At 40.4% G+C, this 26,845-nt stretch overlaps 1 protein-coding gene across 1 annotated transcript; it reads right to left on the reverse strand.

The window, feature by feature from the left end:
- Nucleotides 1-25: 25 nt before the first annotated feature.
- Nucleotides 26-25,945, reverse strand: lrp12 (low density lipoprotein receptor-related protein 12). The gene is made up of 7 exons (XM_039736427.1): nucleotides 25,124-25,945; nucleotides 17,637-17,693; nucleotides 16,682-16,817; nucleotides 13,994-14,196; nucleotides 6,240-7,341; nucleotides 3,158-3,290; nucleotides 26-1,725 (listed from the first exon to the last, which is right to left on the reverse strand). The coding sequence occupies exons 1-7, from the start codon at nucleotides 25,209-25,211 to the stop codon at nucleotides 859-861; spliced, it is 2,586 nt and encodes an 861-aa protein (XP_039592361.1). The 5' UTR covers nucleotides 25,212-25,945; the 3' UTR covers nucleotides 26-858.
- Between the last annotated feature and the right edge of the window lie 900 nt (nucleotides 25,946-26,845).

Genomic DNA, 26,845 nt, shown 5'->3' on the forward strand with positions numbered 1-26,845 from the left:
CAAGTACGAAATATCCCACAGCGAGTTTAAAAAGAACAGAAATTATGCCTTTTATTATGCAGTTAATTTTCTTCAGTGAACAATTTTAATAATAGCATATCACAACAGAAATGCACAAGACAGTTTTACATGCTTCTCCAATACCAACTAGCAAAATGAAAATATGAATAAATACACTCACACAGTAACACATTCAGTACCAAAACATTTAAGTTACAAAAAAAAGGTAATAAATAAATTAAAACTTTTTGTCAGACATTTTTACCCATCTGCAAAACTAATAAAACGGCTGGAAAATGGCAGCGTACCAATTACCTGTTTTTCGGTCCATGGGGGGAATCATACATATGTATGCATAGAGAGACATCCAGCACCGTGGTAGCACCAGAGTGCGTGCGTGCGTACTGGCATTTTTATATTTGTTTGGCCATTCGACCTTAAAAGGCAGCAAAAGCACAGGAACCACTGTCACCTGAAAATCTTAAGGAAAGGTGCATTGTTCCGCACTGCGTTTCGGGTGTTAAGAGTGAAACAGGATCACTTTGTAACCAGTGGGATGTGAGAATTGAAGAGACGTTGATGCTTGACCAGAGACTGCCGACTGTAAAAGTGCTGCTGGAGGGGTGGGGGTCACAGATCACAGCAATAAATGTCTGCAACAATTAAATAAAAACCCCAAAGCCTTTGTAAGACACAATGCTTTCAATGAGCACGTTAATTTATAACATGGAGTATAGGCGTCTTTTTGTTTTACTTTTCAATTTAAAATGGGTTTATCATAAACCAAAGGAAAAAATAAAAAGGCAGGCTTAAAACAGGTGCCTAAACTTGTACCATTAAAATATTGCAACTGAGCACTTAACAAAGCAGCAATGCTTCATCATCACTCGTCTCACTTTTAACAGTCGCTTCCAAGCATACATCTGGTATCTGAGCCGTATGTACAATACCACAATGTTCACATGGGCCATCCCTGTTTGTCGATCTCGTTCTGTGCAATGTGCCTGGATTAGACTGCACAGGCCCTTGACCATGCTCTGCTGCAAGTTCAAGTAAAGGCCTAGAACAGTCACTTAAGTCAATATCTGCTGCTCCATCAGATACAGGAATTAGTAATTCCACATCGTCGTCTTCCTCTCTCTCGCCACCACTGCCATCGAGCTGCCTCAAAGGACTTTGGTTCTGATTTAATGCAGGAGATCTCCCAAGAGAAAAGCGTACCCAGCGAAGACTTTGGGTCATACGGCTAAGCGCACTGGTTATTTGGTGTCTCCTTGGACTAACACTGGGCAGCTCAATGGCTCCTGCTTCTCTAGAATTTTCTGTTATATTCCTGCATGCCTGCTGACCTGCTGAACTTATGGAAGATGCACCCAGTGTTACTTCCACAGCAGACACTGGTGGAGTCTTATGTGGCAGTGCCGCCGCAACACCACCAACTGCTCCTGGAACATCCCGTCTGTCCCCCTCTGTGTCAGTGTCATCGGAATCCAAAGGAAGTAGACTTCTGCGTGCACTGTTTCTTTCTGGATCCCGAGTAAGGCTGTCACTAGAGCCATCCTCGGTATCAGCAGACACTAAAGCCAAAGATCCTGAGCTTCTCGACCTGGCAAAATTGAAGAGTCGCCTCCAAATACTGCTGCTTCGTCCGGCTGATGGAAGTCTAATGGAGGTAAAACCAAGCTGAGAGCGTACGGCAAGTCGCAGATTTTCTAGGACAGAAGCCTGAAAAGAAAACAGATACAACTCACAGGAACTGAACATCTAATCGAACAGATTTGAGTAAACAAGACTTTGCATTAATATGTTGGACAGGGTTATTTTGTATACTCAGAAAATAAAAGAACGACGATGCTTAATACCGCAAAGGCAAAAACAGCAAGAATATCTTTAGGGCCTGTAATCTGTTATATTTAACAGAAATGGTTACCTAAACAAACTAATTTAATAATGAACTTGGCCACTTTTTAAAGGATGTGATGTACACCGGAACCAGAAAGCAAACTTCCTGATGGCTCTCTCATTTTGGTTATCCCCAAATACACCAAAGGATGTAAACATTCAGCCCAGTTTCAACAGCTTATAGATTTGTGGTAGCCAGCCACTTTCATCACACTGGCTCTGGGCTAGCAGAAGCAGCCACTTCTGAAGGTAATACGAAGCGATGCTTGCACATTTACATTTGCTAACATGGCAGGATACATTTTGCACTCGGTAATCTCAGCACAAATGTAACAGACAGCGATGGGCCAGAAGGTGCTTGCCATTCAAGTTGAACAATCTTGGGGCAAACAAATAATGTCCCACTCTCTCAATGGTAAAAATCACAATAGCATAGCGAGACATCTGAACATGCAGAGCACTCCCATTCTTTAGCAGACACGATCAGCCATGAGCGAGTATGACATGGTCAGAGTAAAAATGTGACTCTGGTTCTTGGCAAATTGACTGGTGCCTCTTTGAGATATACCATACCATACCATACCATATTTATTTGTTGAGCGCTTAAAAACACAGCATTACAACTGACCAAAGCGCTGTACAGTTACAACAAGCAGGACTAAAAGCAAAATATTAAAAATAAACATTAAGAGAGAATTAAAACAGAGATACTAAAAACAGGTCAAGGGACCAAATAAAATAGAGAAAATAGCAAAAGACAAGTGGAAAATGAAACAGGTTAAGAATTAAAAGCCAATGTGAAGAAGTGCGTTTTTAGGCGAGATTTGAATGTGGCGACTGAAGCGGCTTGCCTAACCACTAAGGGCAGGGAGTTCCAGAGCCTGGGTGCACAGACGGAGAAAGCCCTTTCACCACGAGCTTTAAAACGTGCCTTGGGAACGGTTAGGAGCAGCTGATCTGTGGATCTAAGAACACGAGGGGGATTGTGACAATGGAGCAAGACACTCAAATAGGCGGGGGCTAGACCGTTTAATGCCTTATAGGTTAGGAGGAGAATCTTAAAATCGATTCTGAATCTAACCGGCAGCCAGTGAAGGGTTTTCAAAATTGGTGAAATGTGTTGGATTCTAAGACAAGAGTTTACTATACAAGAGTTTAGCAAACATTTCACTTTCCAATATGCTTTTACATGCAATTTTTAGAAAGAAATTATTTAGTTTATTTAAAAAAAAAATATCATGGGGAGTAATCCTACCTGATTTGCTGAACAAACCGGGAAATCTTCCACAGGAGGAATAAGGCCTTGTGCAATTAACTGTCCATAGGATGGAGGGGCCTCCCTTCTAAGCAACTCTGCTTCAACTCTTGACAGTTGGGTTTCAAACGATCTGAGAATAAGCAGAAATGTATGGAGCTATAACAAATTGATAAAGGACACCAACATGTTTATTGCAACTCCTTTTCCTTTGCTGATAACTTCATGCACATCTTTAAAATCCAAAAGACTGCAACAGCCCCTTTGGATAAATAAATCGTACTATACTACTGCAATGTACAGATGTCAAACATTTGGCTTTGCCTAATCATAGTAGTGGTAGAAGTCAATTGGCTTGCTCCACACATCCCAGTGTTAAGACCAAATGCCAATTACAGGTTTATTTTCCTAGACAGAAGATATGCAGGCATTAGTCAAAGAATGCCATTACAGTGATAAGAAATGAACACCTCTGGCCATTTTGGTACTACGCTACAGTCAACCCCCTAGATACAGCCACTAGTTTTACAGTTTTGTAGCTTACAAAATCCACCATCAATCTTAACCATGCTCTCCCAGAGTACTGTTTGAAAAGTTTAATCTAAGACACACTAAAAAATGTGTCCAGGCATACTGTAGCTATGGCAAAACTACACAGGCTCTGTGAAAGCCTGGGCAACAACAGACCCGAGAGCCAATATCCAAATGGTTACATGAATACAGAGAGACTGTAAAAGTTTGTCCAACCGATTTCTGCTACATGCATAAATGCAAGGACTACCCAATGTGTAGAAAGAATTAAAATACAAATATTATTTTAAAACACGTGAAAGAAAAATCATGGGCCATTATACTCAGTTGCAGGAACACACTAGTGAAAAATTCTAGGACAGTATCACAAAATGATTTTTCTTTTTTAGCTAATGTGGACATATCAGGTTTTGATCACCCTTTAAATAGTACTAATAGATAAAGGTGATAGAACACCACATTTACATTATTAATCCAGTGTATAACTGAAATAAACATAATTGCAGATTTCTCATTTGGAAAAAGAAAGTATATCCCAACATTTATCACTACCTCAAATTCCTACAATTAAAATCAGGTGCACATGATGATATCATTTATTAGAGAGGAACCTCAAAGAACTTATTTAAACCTCAGATATTTACTTTGGTTTGCTCTTTGTTGTGGAAGTTTGTGTTCTCATAATGCCGAGACTTAGAGCTCTATGAGGCCTTCGAAAAGAAGGCAATAGATGCCTCTGTGTCTGAGAAGGAATTTAAAAAGATTTTCAAACACTTGTAAATCAACCTTCTACAAGTGGAAATGATTTTAAAATGCTGCCAACTTGTCTAGGCCAGGCCACACCAGCACGATCAGCTGACAGCACAGCACAAGATACTGAAATAATTCTCCATAAACCCCAGAATTTCATCATGGGAGTTACATGTAGCTATTGCCATGGACAAAGTACATGAATTTATCATTAGAAAAGGGCTGCACAAATTAGATTTACATGGGAGTTTTGTCAGGAGGAAACCTTTTCTGTTCAGAGTGAGTATCTGGGAAAGATTAAAAGTTTAGTTATTTGGCCATAGTATAGAAAGAAATTAGGGTTTGGTGAAAACCAAAGACAGCACTTGACAAGGAGAACCACAAAGTAAAACAACTGTAAAGCATTGTAGTATAGAGGTTATTTGGTGTGGTCCTGCTTTACTGCAGAAAGGCCTGGGTATCTCAACATCATTGAATCCAAAATGAATTCTTCATTACCAGAGAGTGCTTGAGGATAATGCGAGGCCATCTGTCAACAATGACTAGTATTCAAAAAATGAACCTTGAAACATGACAATGACCCTAAACTTACCATGAAATCCACCAAGAACTTGCTAAAAAGAAAGAAAGAGGGTTCTAGAGTAGCCTAGTCAAAGACCAGATCTGAATACCACTGAAAAGATGCTATGGGGAAGACCTCAGACAAGCAGTGCACAGAAGACACTCCTCAAACATCACACAGCTTAAAAAACTCTGCATAGAGGAGTTGGGAACAACCTCCCAGTCGATTCTGGAGACTGCCAGACAGCTTTAGAAAACACCGATTTGCAGTTTTTTTTACGCCAAATGAGGTAATAACCAGCTAGTTGAGCCGATGGTGGACTACTTTTTCCACAGATGGTAACTGCAATAATCAATGAAAAATGGATAGGTACACTAAGTAAAAATTCCATTGTCCCCTCCCATTACCTTTATCTAAAGATACTGTTTAAATGATGGTCAAATCTTCATATATCTATATGTTTAAAAAAAAAACATTTCATGGGATGGACATACTATCATGTGAAAAAGTATGAATTTCTCAAGAGAATGAACCACAAATGGTTGGCCAATATACAATTTCCAGAAGGCAGCACGGGGGTCAAGTATCACAAGTCGATCTGGTTGTGTATGTGGAACACTTATTTCATCTCACAGGTCAAAAGCAGATTGTGTATCCAAATGATCTCATCTCAGGTTTTAACAGTCACTTCTATGCATACATACTGCCCTTCTTGGGGTCATATAAGTGGGCGTAAATACAAATACAGCAAGCAGCACAGCACTTATTATAAATTAACCAAAAAAGTGACCGATGAGCTTTAGCTAGCGCAACACTAAAATTTTGTCTTCTGAGAGAATCTTGCAAAACAAAAAATATAAAATATCAAGATATTAAAAGGCATACATCTCGTGTTAAGTTGTACATGAATTTGTGTTTTGATGAGAAAACTGTGCTGTTCTCGGCAATATTTTAAATGTGACTGAAGGATCCAACACTGCAAATTAACATAAACTATTATAAATGAGTGTACCTTTACCTTATGCTGTATAGCCATATTATGTGAAACAATCTAAAAAGGGACTCTACTCTGTTCTATTACTTGATCTGTTTCTTATTTAAATCAAAATACAAGCTGACATGAGATAAGAGCTCTTGAAGGCCATACTTCTTTTCCTTCTTGTCCAGGCAAAACTGTCACATTTTCAGTGCTGCGTAAAGCAGTTTTCTTTAGTAGAAGTGTTACACCGGGGGGCTTACCTTCTTTCAAACATCCTCAGCGAGTACAGCTTGCACGTACATCCAAGAGCAATAACAAGTAAAAGACCGCAGATGAGGCTACCAATAACAGCTGCTGTTATAACGCGGGTTGGGACAATCACTGGACAGTTCTCCTCATCACTGCTGTCTCCACAGTCATCTTGAGAATCACAAACCCAACTTTCAAACACACATCGATTGTTCTTACAGTGGAAGTTACCTGGCTGGCAAAAGAAGCAGTTTTTTTCATCAGATCCATTGGGGCAGTGGTTTTGGTAGTTGCATCGATCTGAATGGGGGTAGCATGCTCCATTTCGAGAGCATGGAAACTCATCTTTTTGGCATGTACTGCAATTGACTTCGTCCCTTCCATTTGGACAGTGCCAATAGCCATCACAGCGTTGCTGCTCAGTGTAACAGCCCCAATTGCCACCACATGGTATTTCCCAAGGCAAACAGAATCCATCTACTTGGTAAGTTGCATTGAATCCACGAGCTGCATTTATTTTATCTGCATAGAAATGAACCCGTATTTGTCCAGATGAAGATACTACAGTCACTGGGGCACGCGAGTCAAAAGCAGTCAACACCCGTAAAAGTCTGTAAGGATTCTCTTCTAAGCCATCATAAACTTTTACATAGTCCTCAAATCCAGTTCCATCAAGTTTGAAATCAGTAAAACGCAATATGACTTTACGATGGTCACCAGTGTCAATTAGCCAAGTACAGTTGCTACCAGGAGGATAAAAATCAGGATAGTTGGGAGAACTGAACGTACCATAGAAATTTCTGAGCCACTCTCCACACATTGGAACATCACATTCAATTTCATCTCCTAGATCTTGACAATCAATGTTGCCATCACACTTAAGGGATTCTGGAAGGCATGTGTACACTCTTGTGTAACGTGAAAGACATTGGAATTGGTTAAAGGCACAGGGCTGAAAAGAAAATGCAGTGGGTGGGTTTGACTGTGAACACAGCTCCTCATCAGAATTGTCTCCACATTCATCCATGGTGTTGCACTTCCAAGTACCAGGAATACATTTTCCATTAGCACAGTGAAATTGATCCCAGTCACAGCTGGGCTCTTCTGATTTTCCTAAACATTAAAAAAAAAAATCAAAATGCTGCACATTCTAAATTTAAATTAAAACCAACTAAATGGTTCAAATCACTCAGAGTTTGCTTCAGTCATTGACATGTTTTTTCCTATTTTACAGTGCATCCGGAAAGTATGCACAGCGCATCACTTTTTCCACATTTTGTTATGTTACAGCCTTATTCAAAAATGGATTAAATTCTTTTTTTTCCTCAGAATTCTATACACAACACCCCATAATGACATGAAAAAAGTTTACTTGAGGTTTTTGCAAATTTATTAAAAATAAAAAAAACTGAGAAATCCCATGTACATAAGTATTCACAGCCTTTGCTCAATACTTTGTCGATGCGCCTGTGGCAGCAATTCCAGCCTCAAGTCTTTTTGAATATGATGCCACAAGCTTGGCACACCAGTTTCGCCCATTCCTCTTTGCAGCACCTCTCAAGCTCCATCAGGTTGGATGGGAAGCGTCGGTGCACAGCCATTTTAATATCTCTCCTGAGATGTTCAATCGGATTCATGTCTGGGCTCTGGCTGGGCCACTCAAGGACATTCACAGAGTTGTCCTGAAGTCACTTCTTTGATATCTTGGCTGTGTGCTTAGGGTCGTTGTCCTGCTGAAAGATGAACTGTCACCCTAGTCTGAGGTCAAGAGCGCTCTGGAGCAGGTTTTCATCCAGGATGTCTCTGTACATTGCTGCAGTCATCTTTCCCTTTATCCTGACTAGTCTCCCAGTTCCATCCCCACAGCATGATGCTGCCACCACCGTGCTTCACTGTAGGGATGGTATTGGCCTGGTGATGAGCGGTGCCTGGTTTCCTCCAGATGTGACACCTGGCATTCACACTGAAGAGTTCAATCTTTGTCTCATGAGACCAGAGAATTTTGTGTCTCATGGTCGGAGAGTCCTTCAGGTGCCTTTTATCAAACTCCAGGCGGGCTGCCATGTGTCTTTTACTAAGGAGTGGCTTCCGTCTGGCCACTCTACCATACAGGCCTGATTGGTGGATTGCTGCAGAGATGGTTGTCCTACTGGAAGGTTCTCCTCTCTCCACAGAGGACCTCTGGAGCTCTGACGGAGTGACCATCGGGTTCTTGGTCACCTCCCTGACTTATGATCTTCTCCCCTGATCTCTCAGTTTAGATGGCCGGCCAGCTCTAGGAAGAGTCCTGGTGGTTTCGAACTTCTTCCACTTACGGATGATGGAGGCCACTGTGCTCATTGGGACCTTCAAAGGAGCAGAAATGTTTATGTAACCTTCCCCAGTTTTGTGCCTCGAGACAATCCTGTCTCGGAGGTCTCCAGACAATTCCTTTGACTTCATGCTTGGTTTGTGCTATGACATGAACTGTCAACTGTGGGACCTTCTATAGACAGGTGTGTGCCTTTCCAAATCATGTCCAATCAACTGAATTTACCACAGGTGGACTCCAATTAAACATCTCAAGGATGATCAGGGAAAACAGGAGGCACCTGAGCTCAATTTGGAGCTTCATGGCAAAGGCTGTGAATACTTATGTACATGTGATTTGTCAATTTTTTTATTTTTAATAAATTTGCAAAAATCTCAAGTAAACGTTTTTCACATTGTCATTATGGGGTGTTGTGTGTAGAATTTGGAGGAAAAAAATGAATTTAATCCATTTTTGAATAAGGCTGTAACATAACAAAATGTGGAAAAAGTGATGCGCTGTGCATACTTTCCGGATGCACTGTATTTGCCTTTCCACTAGAGTCCCTAGTCCCCTATCCAATTACACTGAAGTATTTCAAAGATAGGCAATGCTGCTAGATCAAGGTGGAACTCTGAATTGTGCAGAGTGAGCAAGTGTAAGTGTATGTGTCAGAACTTTGCTTGAGGCAGAGTGAACACATTGGTCTTTGATATGTCAGAGCATATGATGTGGTTCATCCTCAGTTCATTTTGGATGGTATGCTCTTTGCCATGCTCTCTGTAACACTGTACACATTTTTCTGTCACCAAGCTAATGTTTAGCATAACAGTCTTCCACAAGAGTTTACGTGTAGAGTTTCTATTGGATGCCTTTCAGGTTCCACCTGGCTTGGAAAAGTGTGCACAGATGTCATCATATTTCAACACTGTTGTTACCATATGAATTTCAGAAAGCTAGCATAACATTGGCCTGTAAATATCAGCTAAAAGTATAGGCTTGAGAATTTCCACAGTCCAATTTAGCTGTTTAAACACATTTTCCAGGTTTAAACACACTCGCTTTAATGCAGAAAATGCAGGTTAAGAGAGGTCTAGCCGTTATTCCCTAAAAACAGGCCAACTATCTGCATATTTTTGAGATTTGTCGTATTCAATTAAGACAGCAGGGGAATCAGAATAAACAAATACTATTTGGTTTGGAGTTCTCAGGCCAAGTGAATATGAGCGATTTATGTAACAGAGTGACTGAGTCTAACTGCCATCATTTTTCTCAGCCTACCTTTACCATTTTATTACCAATTCAATTATTTAAGTAAGCCGTCTATTGCTCTATGGTTAACATGCATCTCCTTTCTATTCATTAAAACCGAAGTAGCAAAGTAAGCCATGTGTTGCATAAATTGATGTCTATACTATGAGAAGGAAGCAAGTACAGCTCAAGGGACTGTTGTATTACTGTCATGTAATATGCAGGAAGTGAAGCAACCCTGCTACAGGGGATGCATAAACCAGTGTTTCTTCGTGCCAGTTCCAAGCCCGGATAAATGGGTAGGGTTATGTCAGGAAGGGCATCCGGTGTAAAATTTTGCCAAATCAATATGCTGACAACAATTTTTGTTGTTTCCATACCGGATCGATTGAGCCCTGGGTTAAGAACAACTGCCACAAGTACTGTTAGCCAACAGGGTGTTGGCGGAAAATGGGCTACTGTTGGCAGAAGAAGATGATGAGAGGGAGACATGTTCAGAGAGAGAGGAGAAGAAGAAGGTAAAGAGAGTGGAACTGAGAGTAGGAACTTTGAATGTTGGCAGTATGACTAGTAAGGGGGGAGAGTTAGCAGATATGACGGAGAGAAGGAATTTTGATATATTGTGCGAGCAAAAGACTAAATGGAAGGGGAGTAAGGCCAGGTGGATCTGAGCTGGATTCAAATTGTTCTATCATGGTGTGGATAGGAGGAGAAATGGAGTAGGGGTTATTCTGAAGGAACAGCACTTCAAGAGTGTTTTGGAGGTGAAGAGAGTATCAGACTGAGTAATGATTATCAAGCTAGAAAATGGAGGTGTGATGAGGAATGTTGTTAGTGCATATGCCCCGCGAGTTGGATGTGCAGTAGATGAGAAAAGATTTTTGGAGTAAGTTGGAAGAAGTGATGAACAGTGTACCCAAGGGACAGAAAGTGGTGATTGGAGCAGATTTCAATGGACATGTTGGTGAAGGGAACAGGGGAGATGAGTAGGTGATTGGTAGGTATGGTGTCAAGGAGAGGAATGAAGAAGGTCAGAGGATAGTGGATTTTGCCAAAAGGATGGACATGGCTGAGGTGAATACATATTTTAAGAAGAGGGAGTAACATAGGGTGGTGTACAAGAGTGGAGGAAGATGGACACTGGTAGATTACATTCTATGCAGAAGAGTCAATCTGAAGGAGACAGAAGACTGCAAAGTGGTGGCAGGGGAAAGTGTAGTTAAGCAGCATAGGATGGTGGTCTGTAGGATGACGTTGGAGATCAAGAAGAGGAAGAGAGTGAGGGCAGGGCCAAGGATCAAATGGAGGAAGTTGAAAAAGGAAGACCTCAAGTTTGAGTTTAGGGAGGAGGCGAGACAGGCACTGGGCGGCAGTGAAGAGTCACCAGACAGCTTGGAAACTACAGCAGATGTAGTAAGGGTGACAGCAAGAAGGGTGCTTGGCGTGACATCTCCATAGAGGAAGGAGGAAAAAGAAACCTGGTGGTGGAATGGGAAAGTACAGGAGAATATACTGAGGAAGAGGATGGCGAAGAAGAAGTGGGATAGTCAGAGAGATACAGAAAGTAGACAAGAGTACAAGAAGATAAGGCACAAGGTGAAGAGAGAGGTAACAAAGGCTAAAGAAAAGGCGTATGATGAGTTGTATGAGAGGTTGGACACTAAGGAGGGAGAAAAGGACTTGTGGGCTAGACAGAGGGGCCGAGCTGGGAAAGATGTGCAGCAGGTTAGGGTGATAAAGAATAAAGATGGAAATGTACTCACAAGTGAAGAGGGTGTGTTGAGTAGATGCAAAGAGTACTTCGAAAGGCTAATTAATGAGAGAGAGAGAGAGAGAGAGAGAGAGAGAGAGAGAAGGTTGGATGATGTGCAGATAGTGAATCAGGAAGTGCAATGGATTAGCAAAGTGAGAGGACAGCCATAAAGAGGATGAAAAATGGTAAGGCCATTGGTCCAGATGATATACCTGTGGAAGCATGGAGGTGTTGAGGAGAGAGGGCAGTGGAGTTTTTACCAAGATTGCTTAATGGAAATTTTGGAAAGTGAGAAGACGCCTGAGGAGTGTAGTGTACTGCTGGTGATATTTAAGAATAAGGGGGATAAAATTGATGAGCCACAGCATAAAGTTATAGGAAAGAGTAGTGGAAGCTCAGTTAAGAAGGGAGGTGATGATTAGTGAGCAGCAGGATGGTTTCATGCCAAGAAAGAGCACCACTGATGCAATGTTTGCTCGGAGGATGTTGAGGGAGAAGCATAGAGAAGGCCAGAAGGAGTTGCATTGTGTCTTTGTGGACCTGGAGAAAGCATATGAAAGGCTGCCCTGAGAGGAGCTAAGGTATTTGTATGAAGAAGTCTGTAGTGGCAGAGAAGAATGTAAGCGTTGTACAGGATATGTACGAGTGAAGTGCGACAGTGGTGAGGTATGCAGTGGGAGTGATGGAGGTCTGAGCTCTGAGACGAGATTAGACAGGAGTCCCTGTGGACTACGATGTTTGCTGATGGTATTGTGATCTGTAGCGATAGTAGGGAGCAGGTTGAGGAGACCCTGGAGAGGTGGAAATATGCTCTGAAGAAGAAAGGAATGAAGGTCAGTAGGAAGAGGACAGAATACATGGGTGTGAATGACAGGGAGGTCAGTGAAATGGTGAGGACGCAAGGAGTAGAGTTGGCAAAGGTGGACGAGTTTAAATATTTGGGATCAACAGCACAGAACAACAGGGATTGTGGAAGAGAGGTGAAAAAGAGTGCAGGCAGGGTGGAATGGGTAGAGAAGAGTGTCAGGAGTAATTTGTGACAGACGGATATGAGCATGAGTGAAAGGGAAGGTCTACAGGACGGTGGTGAGACCAGCTATGTTGTATGGGTTGGAGATGGTGGCACTGACCAGAAAGTAGGAGACAGAGCTGAAAGTAACAGAGTTAAAGATGCTAAGATTTGCATTGAGTGTAAGGAGGATGGATAGGATTAGAAATGAGTACATTAGAGGGTCATTTCAAGTAGGACGATTGGGAATCAAAGTCAGAAAGGCGAGATTGCATTGGTTTGGACATGTGCAAAGGAGAGATGGAGAGTATATTGGGAGAAGGATGTTAAGGATAAAGCTGCCAGGCCCCAGAGAAGGTTTATAGATGTGGTGAGAGAGGACATGCAGGTGATGAATTTAACAGAACAAGAAGCAGAGGACAGAAAGAGATGGAAAAGATGATCTGCTGTGGCAACCCCTAACGGGAGCAGCCAAAAGACGAAGAAGAATATGTAGGAAGTGAAGTGAACAGTACAAAGATACATCTACTCTAGGAAAGAGTTTACTGATGTTCAACTGAACCAGTCTAATACATTTTGGTGGTCACTGCACGTTACACACATTTTGAGCCTAGCTTTTTACTAGTGTAAAAAAAAAAAAAAAACATCACACTTAATAAACTTGCTTAATCTAACTTTTACGGTTAGAGATACTGGTTCCAGTCCAACACTTATTTACATTAAGCAAATTTAGACCTGTCAAAGAATCTAATATTCATGTCTCTTTGGTGTGAATGGAAAATTAGGCAACCTGGAGAAAAGCCCATGCAGACACACGGGGAAATTAGTAAATTGTCCAGACTACTCCAGATTCTAAAGAATTGGAAAGCATTTTAAAATACTGACATTTACTCTGGCCATACAGGTTTCTGTACAAAACAAGGAAGGAGGAAAGGTTGCTGATTAGAGGCAAAAGGCACATTTTGAAAAAAAAAGGTTAGTACTTTTTAAAATGACTTTAACGTGTTGCAGAGGTCTTTTCATTCAGTAAGGAGTTGCTAGGGAGAAAAGGGGCCTAAAGAAGTTAAGTATTCAGATCAAGGCAAAAAGGTCATTGCATTTCCTTACTCACTGCACTCTTGTTAATTTATTTTTTCTTCTGTTACACTTTGGATGTGTGGCAGCATTCACTGGTGAAAAACATTTAATAATACCTGAAAAAAACGTTCCCTTAACATTCAGTATTCCATCACAAGTGTCTTGACATATATCCTAGTCTAGGCTAATATATTGTCATTAGTGACAAAATTAAAAATCCTTATTATCAAAATGAATAATCTATGACTCCATATGCCACCACTTTAGCTAGGCACCCCCGGGCAGCCAAACAAATAAAAACAATATTAAAGTGTATTACAAAGGTGAAAATGAAAAGCTAAGATTCTCACTTAAATTACCTACAGATTTGCATGCAATTCAATACCTGTTACATAAGAAAGCCTGAAGCCTTTTCCAGAAGTGCTGTCATCTGAATGAAATTTGATCCAAATGTGGTCCTGAGAAGATATGTATGGTGCAGGTATTGATGAGCCACAAGCTTTGTAGCCATCAAGATTTTTGTACGTGCCAATGGAAATCCAGTCAGATCCACAACGGTGAGAACTCTCAATTTCAAAATCTTGAAAGCTAGAGAAAAGGGCATGTTAAGTCAGATTATTCATATGATGTTTAATGATTGTCAACTTACTACTAAATGTACCTTTTAATCAAATAATTGATTTATAAAAAAATGTTTTGCTAAAGTTTTCAATGATTAACATCATCTCTCATTTTGCTTAACGTTTCCTTTGGACTTTGCTCTTTCAGCTCTAACAACATCTAAGTTGAAGTCAGTGCAAACTCCACAAAAGGCTAATGGGCAGCTATTTCACTATTAACCAATTCTGAGCTTATTTTCCAGAACACACAAAAAGAATGAAATATTAAAAAGCAAAAAGAAAGATTTATTCAGTCTAACCTAAATTAATTCTTGCTTTACTCTGAATAGTTAGCATACCCAGTCTGAGCAATTACTGGATTGGGTTCTGTGCAGCTTCAACTACAAACTAGTTCACCATTTCAGTTTTACTTTGACTGCAGTTACACCAACTTGTAGATTTGCATATATTTTTTTTCTTTTTCACCTCTAAGAGCCACTACAGATGGCAAACAGATTCCCAATAAAAGTATAGTGCAGTCAGTGACAGGGAAAGCTTAACTAAGAACTTGTTTAAGAACTTGTGTTTAATTTGAACAGTACCTGTCATGTATTTGTGTCCGCATCAAACAGTTATGTAGAATCATGTGTTCATTTGTGAAAGTGTTATTTTTTTTAATATATTTATTTTTGACTGTGCCCAGAATCCTTGCTGACGATGTTATAAAGCAGGCATTAAATGAATCAGGATGAGAATAAAAATGCATGGGTATAAATGCTACATAGGTATCTCAGGGGCAGCACGGTGGCGCAGTGGTAGTGCTGCTGCATCGCAGCAAGGAGACCCGGGTTCACTTCCCGGGTCCTCCCTGCATGGAGTTTGTATGGTCTCCCCGTGTCTGTGTGGGTTTCCTCGCACAGTCCCAAGACATGCAGGTTAGGTGGATTGGCTAATCTAAATTTGCCCTAGTGTGTGCTTGGTGTGTGGGTGTGTGTCCTGCAGTCGGTTGGCTTCCTGCCTGGGATTGGCTTCTGCCTTGTGCCCTGTGTTGGCTGGGATTGGCTCCAGCAGACCCCCCGTGACCCTGTGTTTGGATTCAGTGGGTTAGAAAATGGATGGGTGGATAGGTATCCCAATTTGAGAGTGTAAATGTACACTGCTTGAAAATGAAGCTGTTTAGATGTGGTACTGTCCAAGATTATGCCAGGTTGAGCCAGATGCATGCTGGGATAGGCTCCAGCTGCAGTATGACCCTAACTTAGACATGCAGGTTAAGCTGATGATTGGATAAAGTTTTACCGTTTTGACCAGTGGTACTTTGGTATAGTAAATACGTTGTAAATAAAAATGGTTACCCTAAATAAGTCAAGTGATACATCCTATGAAGCAGTACAAACTTCAATGTAAATACAGATGTGGAATAGACTACATATTTAAGCAATGTAAGCTTGATTTAAACATGCTTAAATACTTTCAAGACATTCTGATATTTAAGGTGACAAACTAAGAACATTAGCAACCAATCAAAGTATGAACAGCTATTTCACTGTACAATATTAGCTTATTACAGGTTAAGCTTTGGTGTTAATAACATTTCGTGTACCCAACGTGGGCCTAGACACACAGATACCTCTCTGCGCTCATCACAACTGTATATCCTACCTCACGTTTTTGTTGAAACAGTCTTCCATCTTTACCTGTTATTCTTTTCTTGGACATTGACTTTAGGAAACACCAGTACCCATGGGACAGAAATCAACATTTGTTGGTTTAGGTGTGGTGTGTATGACAATTAAAAAAAAAACAAAAAAAAACGTACAACATAAAGTTTTGTGAAAGTGGTAATCAAGATGTCAGAATTTGTGGCTAAGGCAAAAGAACATCGGTTTATACCTGCATTAACATGTGTCACAATCGGATTGCACTTGCTTTTGTGTCAAACTGCCATTGTAAGTTAAAAATGACAATTTGGCTTGATGTTGTTGTTGCACAAACATAGAATTTTCCTCTCTTTCCTCTTTGCTTCGCTCGCCAACCCCCCAGCCTGTGGTATATGCGCCAGCCACTTAGGGTCTCTGCCGGTCGTGTATGTGGAATTCACTTTTACCAAAAAACAAATCTTTTAATTCACGTGGCTATGCCTCTTCGCTGTTCCGTTATTTTACAGAGTAATAATTTCTGTTTGTTTCTACTAATGCGATCTTTACTATCATTTTTTTGAGACTTTCGAATTTTAGTACTTTCAAAATCTCTAACCAGCTCTGCATGTGTATCGCACCAATATTCTCACAGGACATGAAATTATCTCTCTAAAAAAGTCTTGTTTCATCCCAGGATTTTTTTTTATATTATAGAGAGATAAGATGCTTTACATAGCTTTCATGAACTCAGACAGAAATAATCTTTTAAAATTTGGCAAAACTTAAGTGGCCAATTAGGAGATACCACACAGGTCAGGTTATAAAACAATTTACCTGATAGTTATAATTTCTCCAGGGTTGGCTCTAATGTACCAGCTGCAGTTAATTCTAGATGGGTAGTCAAAAGGCCATCCAGGACTTGTGATGATTCCACTTGGTGCCCTAACTTGCTCCGGTACATCTCCACAAGCTGCAATATGTCAATAAAATAATTTTTACACATAACACTGGCTAACAGTGTGATTTTTAACATTCACAATTAGTTTCAATATTCAGCACTCAATATAAAAATAAACTCCCATTGATAAAGTACAGACTTATAATTTACTGTAGAACACTGGGAGCAGTAATGAAGTGGACCAAAGACTGAGACAGATACTGAAGAAATAGGATTTTCTTTGAAACATGCATTTATACATGTGCAATTCAACAGCTTAGTGTTGCATAAGCCATAAATATTGTGTAAAATTATGGCTCTCTTTCAGACTCTCAAAAATAAAAAGAACATAACTGGCTTAATAAAAAAATAAAAAATGCTGCAAAGAAAGAACAAGGGTGCTTTGTGTGTCAGAAAGCTATCGTTATTCAAATGATATGCATATAACTTTATACAATGTGTATAGCACACATACTATACATTGCTGATTAATCTAGTCAACTGATTGAATTTAATCTTAATATTTACGAATAGCATTTCACAGACTTCAGGCACCGTGTTAATTACTTAACATATTATAGGCAAGACATCCATCAAGCCTACTTTTGAGAGAAAACTCAGTGGTTTGGTCAAGAACACTGTAAACTGAAAGGTGCCATTTCCACACAATGTTAACAAATAAAACAAATGTGGAGATCTGTAACTTAACAATAAACATATATAGAATGTAAAAATACAACAGAAATTAAACAAGCTTTTTTCTTGACTATGGTTTTCAATTAACTAACCAGAAGTCCGTTAATTAAAACATGCAATCAAAATGGCCCAGTTTATTTAAATACATCTACTAACCATTTGACATACTGGAAATGTACACATTTTCATTGTGCTCTGCATGAACTCCATTTCCTAAAACAAAAGAAAAAAGTAAGTATATGACATGACTATTTTAAACTTTTAATAGAATGCTACTAATTGAGGATGCAAAGACAATAGCAACATTAAAAAGCCTAAGCTGAAAGAGACTGAACTGGAAGGAAAAAAAAAGTTTCGTCACAGATGCCCAAAACATTTTGCATACAGTCTGGAAACACAAAAGTGACAGAAGACAAAAAAAAAAAAAAGTGCTTTACAACTACTGTATACACAGTTTTCAAGGCACCAGCAGATAGTGGTGAAAGCTTGACTCCAATGCTATGGTCAGATAGCTAGTGAGGAAGTGGAAACAAACGTTCCAGTTGGCTGGTGAAAATAAAGATCGCCGACATCTACCAAAGGGGTATTTTACAATACTGTACACAAATGTGAAAAAGTTATTTCTTATTGTTATGAGGCACCATCCTAGAACATCATTCATTTTCATCAGCAGGTGAAGCATCCATATCCCACACAACATCAATGGTGGCTGCAGAGTACTTTGATCCACTTTTCTCATTTGGTCAGCTAAGCGGTCCTCATATTTTATTCATTTATTCCCTTAAACTTCATATCCCTTTATGTTTAGTGCTTCTGAATGACTTTCCTAAATGCATGTACAAATCAAGCAAGCCATGATTAATGCATGGCTAATCAATTAATGATAATAAAAAAATATTACTTATATAGCACTGTTCCCATGTGCAAGGTGCTTCACAGAGTCGCATAAAGAAACATCATGTATATGTAACATTGGATACAAATGTTTCCTGAACAGGACACTAAAACAGATAGATAGGGCATATACAAAGTTTTACAAAGAACTAAAGACAAAAAGCCAGAGTAAAACACTAAATTCAATACCAAAAGAAAACCCTAGCAAATAACATCATTTTTGATGTAACACACACACAAATTATTTTTAGCATCTGGACAGAGAGGAAAACTGAAAGAGGGGGCAAAATGTCTGGTTAAGTTAAAAGCTTTCCTGAACAAATGAGTTTTAAGTTGTTTTTCAAAAGAATGAATGGAATCAGCTCATCTAATTAATTTATTTTCGGTCATTCCAAAGTCTGAGCACCGTACAGCTGCAGGTTAGTGCGAGGCACAAGACGACTGCCAGAATCAGAAGACCATAGTGGGCAAACAGGACTATGGTAATGGAGAAGGTCACTGATGTAGTTCAATGTGAGGCCATTTAAAGTTTTGCAGGGTAATAACAGAATTTTATACTCAATCCGGTAAGGCACTTGGGAGCCAGTGAAGGCAAAGCAGGGTGGGTGTTATGTGCTCGCCGCTGTTAGTTTGTGCAGCAGAGTTCTGAATCAACTGGAGCCGTGAAGTAAGATTAGAAGCGGCCAGTAGGAGGTTACAATTATCAATGGAGAATGTGATAAAAGCATGGACAAGTTTCTCAGCATTTGAAAAGGAGAGGAATGAGTGAACAAGGAATATGATATCGAGGTGAAAGTAAGAAAGTTTCTTAATGTGGTTTATGTGGGTGGAATAAGAAAGGGAGGAATCAAAAATGACACCAAGATTTCTTGCAATAGATGAAGGTCTGATGAGATCACTGGCAAGAATGACTTAGAAGGACCTAATTTTCTTAAGCTGCGCTTTAGTGACAATTTGCAAGAGTTCAGATGAGTTGCAATTTAATTTTAAAGAGTTCTACCCCATGCAGGTTTTAAATTTCACTGAGGCAAGTTGTGAGCTGAGAAAGCCCCAATGAAGTTTCACTTTTAAAACTGAAATAGAGCTGAGCAGCATCTGCGTAAACATGATAACCCAGTCCATAGCTACGAATGACATGGCCTGGGGTAAGCATATACTGTATAAGACAGGCAGCACAGCTAGTTTACAATAAAAGGATCATTGGACTTTTTGGATAAATATAAAAGAACATCTAGCTATATGTTAAATAACACAGTGAGGCATCACCATCTGTATTATGCTGCTTCACTCTCCATGGCAGTCTGATGTGATTAATCATCTAAATGAATGTGATGGTCAGTATACAATATATCCAGGTGAAACCTTAAAATGTAGATTACCTTCTGTTGTTCTTTCAAATGGATGAATGCTTTTGATTGTCTGCCTTTTCCAAAATGAGGTAAAATATCTGGGAAGACTGTGTAGCCATGCTCCAAGAAATCAATACACAATGGACACCTTTGATCCCAGGACCGAAAATGAAGAAACCTGCTCAACATGCTTTTAGCCAGATATGAATTTCTATTCTACCCATAGATTAGAATCATTAAATTTGAAAAAAAAAAAAAATACTTTGTATCAGATCATTATGGACTAAAGGTTAAGGACTCCTGTGTCATCTCATTTTGCATTATATGTTTTAGACAATCAAGTGAAGAGAGTTGTTAAGATGTTTACCAACCCCAGTAGGAAGTAAGCCGCCTCAGACAGACAGACTGTTGGCTAAACAAACCTGGAAAATGTAAATTGGCCACGACAATTGGGCCTAAATTGGTGGCGATATATAGAATGTCTTCTTAGTCCACTTTTATTCTATAGTTCTCACATCCTGTGAGCATGTTCTGTGTGAAAGTGGATTAAGCAGATTCAATAAAAGCTGGAAGAAATCAGTAAGAAAGGTAATAGCATGTAGATAGTTCTGCATTTCTAGCATCTGATTAGGCCATCATGTGACCACTCTCTGATGCCAAATGGCTGGCTGTTTCTGAAACGTATATACTCTTTCAAAACATTTTGATGGACAATTCTCTATGATTTACTAAAAAATGTAATGTCAAGTTTAATGTCATCTTTAATTTTTAATAATCTTATCTTGTTTGTAACATTAATAATCCTAACTGTCAAGTGTGGTGTCCTCCATCACCCTCCATATGCCTCCCTTCTTCACCTGTGACTGCTGTACCTAATAAAAATATCTAAACATTTGCTCAGTTTATCAACTTACCAATGAAAAGTTCAACCTTAAAATCTGAACAGGAGAAGGAAGAGGTCTCATGAAGACCGGCCTCTTAGCCTATTGCTAATGAATTTCATTTGTTCAGCCTCATTCGATATAAAGACAAGTTTTGCCATGTAGTTGTAATTTCCGGCACCCTAATTTAATACAGAGTACTGCAAGGCAGCACGCACCATCTGATGAACTGCAATTTCAGTTTTTTAGGACAAAAAAATATTTCTTCAGTAGTAATGGGTTAGAATTTCCTTTTTTTTTTTTGTTTTTGTTTGTAAAAGCATTACGCTTAAGTTTTCTTGCATTTTTAAATCATAGCCAGTGCTATCATTAGACAATATACTAGTTCTTAGAAAAGTTACAGCATTCAGGAAGACTGTGCTTTCGTTGATCTCAATGTTTGGTAAAGTTTGGTTGGTTGTTTTAATGAAGATATACTTCTTTCAAACAACAAGTGAGAAAATTACAACTACTGAAATACCACCTCTTTATTTTACAACTATATGAAAGCAAAAAAATAGGCAAATCTCAAAATCCAGCACTAATATGTCCATTCCTTTCTAAAAAAAAAATAAAAAAAACAATAATACTGAAATGAAAAATGTGCAGAGTAACCTCAAACAGCTGTGGCACTCAGTGTCCGGTTATGATTGAGCTGATAATTTAAATTAAAACACAACAGGTCTCAAAATACTAACAAAAGATTGGCACCTTGTTTTGTGTGCACAGTAGTAGATTCACACAGAAAATGCTGCAGCTTTTAAAATAACACTAACAGTGTTCTCCATCCACACTAAAAGACATTTAGCTGCAAACTCGCCATCAACCAACTGTCAGTGAATGAGGGTGACCTCTGATGAGCGAAGGTCTTCTCCAGGACTGCCTTCTGCCAAGGGTAGGTACCTACTGCTGGCAAAACATTCAAGTGACCCTGTGCCCATAACAAGGTAATGGTCTCTGATCTTGTGCGTGTTGACGAAGTGATAAAAGAGCATTCATAGGTGCAAATAAATAAATAAATAAATAAATATTGCTATTGAATTAGAAAAGAAGTGTTTAATAATAATCTGATCTCCCCTTCTTCCTGAGCAAGTGTAATAGCTTTGCATGCACAATATTGCATATTTACTACAAAACTTTTGCTTTTTCGGAAAACTGCAACATGGAGAGACAGAAAAATGAGCACTTAATCAACAGATTGATAAACCTGACACAGCTGAATTGGAGTTGTCAGTCAGTCATTGTCCAACCTGCTATATCCTAACACAGGGTGACCGAGGTCTGCTGGAGCCAATCCCAGCCAACACAGGGCACAAGGCAGGAACAAACCCTGGGCAGGGCACACACTAGGGACAATTTAGGCTCGCCAATGGATCTAACCTGCATGTGTTTGGAAACGGAGAGAACATTCAAACTCCACGCAGGGAGGACCTGGGAAGCACATGCAGAAAGGTTCTGATGCATAAACTGGCCAGAGGGGAATAGGCCGGTGGTCTCATGGTCTGGACCCCCTACAGATTTTATTTTTTTCTCCAGCCGTCTAGAGTTTTTTTTTTTGTTTGTTTTTTCTGTCCCCCCTGGCCGTTGGACCTTACTCTTATTCTATGTTAATTAATGTTGACTTATTTTATTTTCTTATTGTGCCTTTTATTTTTCTATTCTTTATTATGTAAAGCACTTTGAGCTACTGTTTGTATGAAAATGTGCTACAGAAATAAATGTTGTTGTTGTTACTGATTTCAACGGCTGGGTTTGAAGCAAAACAGTACAAGAATCAAAGTATTTTTCTATTTTATTATTTTGAACTTTAATCTTAAAAAGGGGGAATTGCATCAAACAAACCATAGGCAAATAAAAATGGGTAACACAATACTCTTCCATATTTTCTGCCTTCACAACTGAAATTTATACAAGTTAGATGTTTGGCATGTCAAGACAACAGATACCGTGTGCTAAAATACACAGTTTCCTGATTGCTCATAAAGACCTAACAGAAAGCAAGATTAAGTTAAACACTCAGCTATTACCTGTATGCAGTTTGCTTGTTCTCCTTGTCCCTACGCAGCGTTTTCCCTGAGCAGTTCAGTTTTCTTTAAAAATCTGCAGAGACATGCAGATAAGGAATCCCTGAACTAACCCTAAACTACTAATGTAAGCGGATGTGTGAATGGGTTCTGCAATGGAGTGGTACCCCAGCCAGGACTGCTACCTGCCTTCTGCCCAAGGCTGCTGGGAATGGTGCCTGCCCCGACACCCCCTGAATTCAACTGTTACTTTATAATATTTTGACTTCTTATAATAATAGGAACCACACATAAAACAACACACACAAGTCGTGCAACTATTTTCTCTGTCAGTAATGCTGGTCTCCCAATATTTTCACGTGTATATGTAGCATGATGCTTATTAACAATAAGTACTCAATTTATCTTTGTCTGTCTGTCTATATATATATATATATAATCCATTATTAAATTCAAAAAGATAATCAAGTGGCACCTCAAAATGAATGCTGAAAGAGAGATGCATGGGATTAGAAAGTGCTCAGTTGTTCTTAGCTATTTTTAAAGCACAACACTAATGAATGAGAAGCTTTGTTGAGAAGCTACAGAAGGGCACAGCTGTGCCATTTGCTTGCCCTGGCAGATGAACAGGACTGGGGACCAAGGTTCTCTTTGCATTATTTGTCTGGTTCTTTTCATCACCTAGTCACACACATTGTTTTAAAACCAGAACCGGGTTATACACCCTAACTTCACGTACTAATTATAATGCATTATTTTGTAATTCAACAATGTCATTAATTCATTTCTCCACAACTAATGTACTGGTCAATAATGAAAAATGCACATTTTCTAATTCAGTTTGACTGTTAAAGAGAAATATGCTTTGAGAATTTTCAGGTAAGGAAGACCGAAGCGGGCGGCACGGTGGCGCAGTGGTAGCACTGCTGCCTCGCAGTTAGAAGACCCGGGTTCGCTTCCCGGGTCCTCCCTCCGTGGAGTTTGCATGTTCTCCCCGTGTCTGCGTGGGTTTTCTCCGGGCACTCCGGTTTCCTCCCACAATCCAAAGACATGCAGGTTAGGTGGATTGGCGATTCTAAATTGGTCCTAGTGTGTGTCCTGCGGTGGGTTGGCATCCTGCCCAGGATTGGTTCCTGCCTTGTGCCCTGTGTTGGCTGGGATTGGCTCCAGCAGACCCCTGTGACCCTGTATTCGGATTCAGCGGGTTAGAAAATGGATGGATGGAAGACCGAAGTTTCCAGGTAAAGGAATTATAATCACTAATGAAGCTGCGGGAGGATGGCCGCTTATTGATTATCTAGTGCTAGTAAGAATATCACTGTACTCTGTGCAAGTGACAATAACAACCCTATAAACATATGACAATGTGACAGTAAACTGGATTGGTTCAGGATGCACAAGGGCACCTTGGGAGAAAAGGCATCCCGTCCATGGCCTGTTGTACATTATTTACAGCACAGACACCAGAACCCTATGGCCACAAGATTAGATGAGCAGTTTAGTAGAGGACTGGAAAGCCAACCTGTGACATGTTACTCTTCATATCAAAAAGTAAAGGTAACATTGCTTACCTGACGCTTCATGTTCTTATGTTGAAAGAAGTTAAGAAATTTAGAGTTCAGGTCATGTATTTCATGCACAAGTCCCAATGCCACACAAGCAATCATGACTCACATACTTTATAAATGTTCTCCTGACTTACCAAGACTACCAGAGTGATCTGCATAATCACTTTCACCAATTACTACTTAACTGTACTGTCCAGGGATGGCTAGTGTGTCCTGTACCAAGTGCTGAATGGATAATCCTTGCACTCGTATTTTAGAGATTTGGAGATGTAAAGCTCTCAAGCCTTAGTTAGGTGGACATGCACATGTCACACAGCACTACCCAATGAGCTCAGAAAGTTAACTGCGTTATAAACGATGCGATAACTGGACGTGATGCTACATTTAAAGTGTCTTTGCTATTTTATTTAGGCTGCAAGCATTAAACCTTGGCAACTAGGAGGCATAGCGCCCATGCCAGGTAAACGTGCCAGCTAAACTTAAGCAGGAGTCACCACTCTCAAAATCATCATAAAAGCGCATCGTCGGTGACGGCCACCTTGAACCCGTGGTCTTCTGGAATAACAGCTCTGCACTGTAATGCTAATATTGACGCTGAAGGAAGATTCATCATAAGCCGCTACTAATGTGTTTGACTAGTATAACGATGTATTGTTTGAAAGTTACAGATATTTCCGTGTCCTACCTGGTCATAAAAGCTCTGGCTGAAAATGAAGAATTGGTAAAAGGCAAAGGCGTCTGGCAGCAATCTCCAGCCCGGACGACAGGCCCCCTACTGTCTCTCCTTCAGAGGCTCGTCGATTTTATACTAAGCCGTTAGACCGTTTTTGTTTTTTTGTTTTGTTTTAGTGTTTACACAAATCAACAGCACGTAGACGCTATACATACCCAGCACAATGAAAGCAGCGGCAGTCTCACAGACAACGCTCCACAGGGAGAAGAGTCGTCTTCTTCGTGACAAAAAGCCGTGGGCCATAATAGCAACAGATGTTCGATGAAGGACGGGGTCTGGAGACTTGCTAGCAAATATCCCTTACAACGAGACGTTTTTGGCTAATGTGAGAAAAAAGATCAGGCAGGCGGCCGCTGCAAACACTCAACTGCCTGAATAATAATAATACAATAAAGGCCGACCGCCGATTACTCAGGTAAGAGAACACATTTGGCTTCTCCTAATTTATTTCTGAACAAAGCCTTGCCACTGCACACCTTCAGCTCCTCATACGGGTCATCTTTATGCCATCAGGGGTGGAAAATCAATTTCAAAACAAAATGAGTAAAATATGCCGCGAGCTCTATTCATTTTTCCTCGCAAAAGTAACAAAAGAAGTCATCGAGTGGTTCTGTAATTTGTAGTAATACAAAGCGAAATCGCAACATTAAAGCTCAGAGCCACATCCAAGCTCCTGAAATTGCAGGCCGTCCACTTCCAGCTCTCCCGTGCCCAAACACAGCGCAGCCTTTGTCCGCCGGGCTGCTCAGTTTTCCGTGATCTTCCGTCTCTTCCCTGACGCCTACACAGCGTCTCTCCGATGACGCGAACAAAAACGATCTCTAATGGAAGCCACACGAATAAGGCAGCATCCTTCCGCAGACCCTAGCACAACGAAGACATCCGCTAGACCTACGCGCCTCGGTCTCCGGAGCTGTCTTGTCCCGGGCCCGCACAGCTGCGGCTTGTCGTTTTTTTGTGTTGTCGGGGCCGGTCGGTCCCAGAAGCCCTTTCTCTCAGCCTTCACTCGGAGGTCAAAGGTCGCCAACGCGGCCGCTACGTCACCGCGGCACATGCACGAGCATGCTTGACAGACGTGTTTGGGTTAGCAGCAGGCGTAATGCGACCGGCGGGTGTTCGAAATGAAAGAACAGCCGACGGCAGACGCTCGACTGAATTTATTAGTCAACGAGTCAGATATAAGCTGGCGTGGCGAATCATGAGGATCACATAACAGATCTTCCGTCATGTTATGCGCTGGATGCGGGACAATGACTTGTTAGCCATGTGTAAATATATTCGTAAATGCCAATTGATTAATTCAACCGTTACAGATTCTTTTACACGACCTGAAAAATCTCCTGGCTTTACTGTGGTGGACACACAAGTCAAAGACGTTAGACGTTAGGTTAAGCATTGTCATTTCCTTTCTAAATGTTTGCAGTCTCCCCGCATCACACGTTTGTCGCCAGATGGTTGATGTGGGGAACATTCTAACTGACCTGGCCCTGTCACTGCTTGTTTGCTGTATCTGTGTGTATTGAAGTGGTAGCTCCCATTTGAATGAATACCCGACTTGTTCTTGTTTTGATTGAAAAAGAAAGTTGGTTTTCTTGAAATCTGTGGACTTGGCATCTTCTCTCTGGTACAAGACAGTGCCTCCCTTGTCTCATAGTACCAGGGGTAAGCTCTTGCACCGATGGATCCTCAACAGGTGCACAATGCCAGATGAGGCCCCTGCAGGTACCCCTGTCCTTCCAGATCACAGGGATTTTCTGGTGAAGGTGGCTCCCTCGGATGACCCAGATTGTTTCCTATTCTGTTTTGACCGCACGGCAACACTTGCCTTGGGACAAGAGAGTCTGGGCAGCTATTTTCGCCCCTTTTTTCACCGGGGA

The sequence above is a fragment of the Polypterus senegalus genome, chromosome 15 (assembly GCF_016835505.1).
Source record: "Polypterus senegalus isolate Bchr_013 chromosome 15, ASM1683550v1, whole genome shotgun sequence".
NCBI lineage: Eukaryota > Metazoa > Chordata > Cladistia > Polypteriformes > Polypteridae > Polypterus > Polypterus senegalus.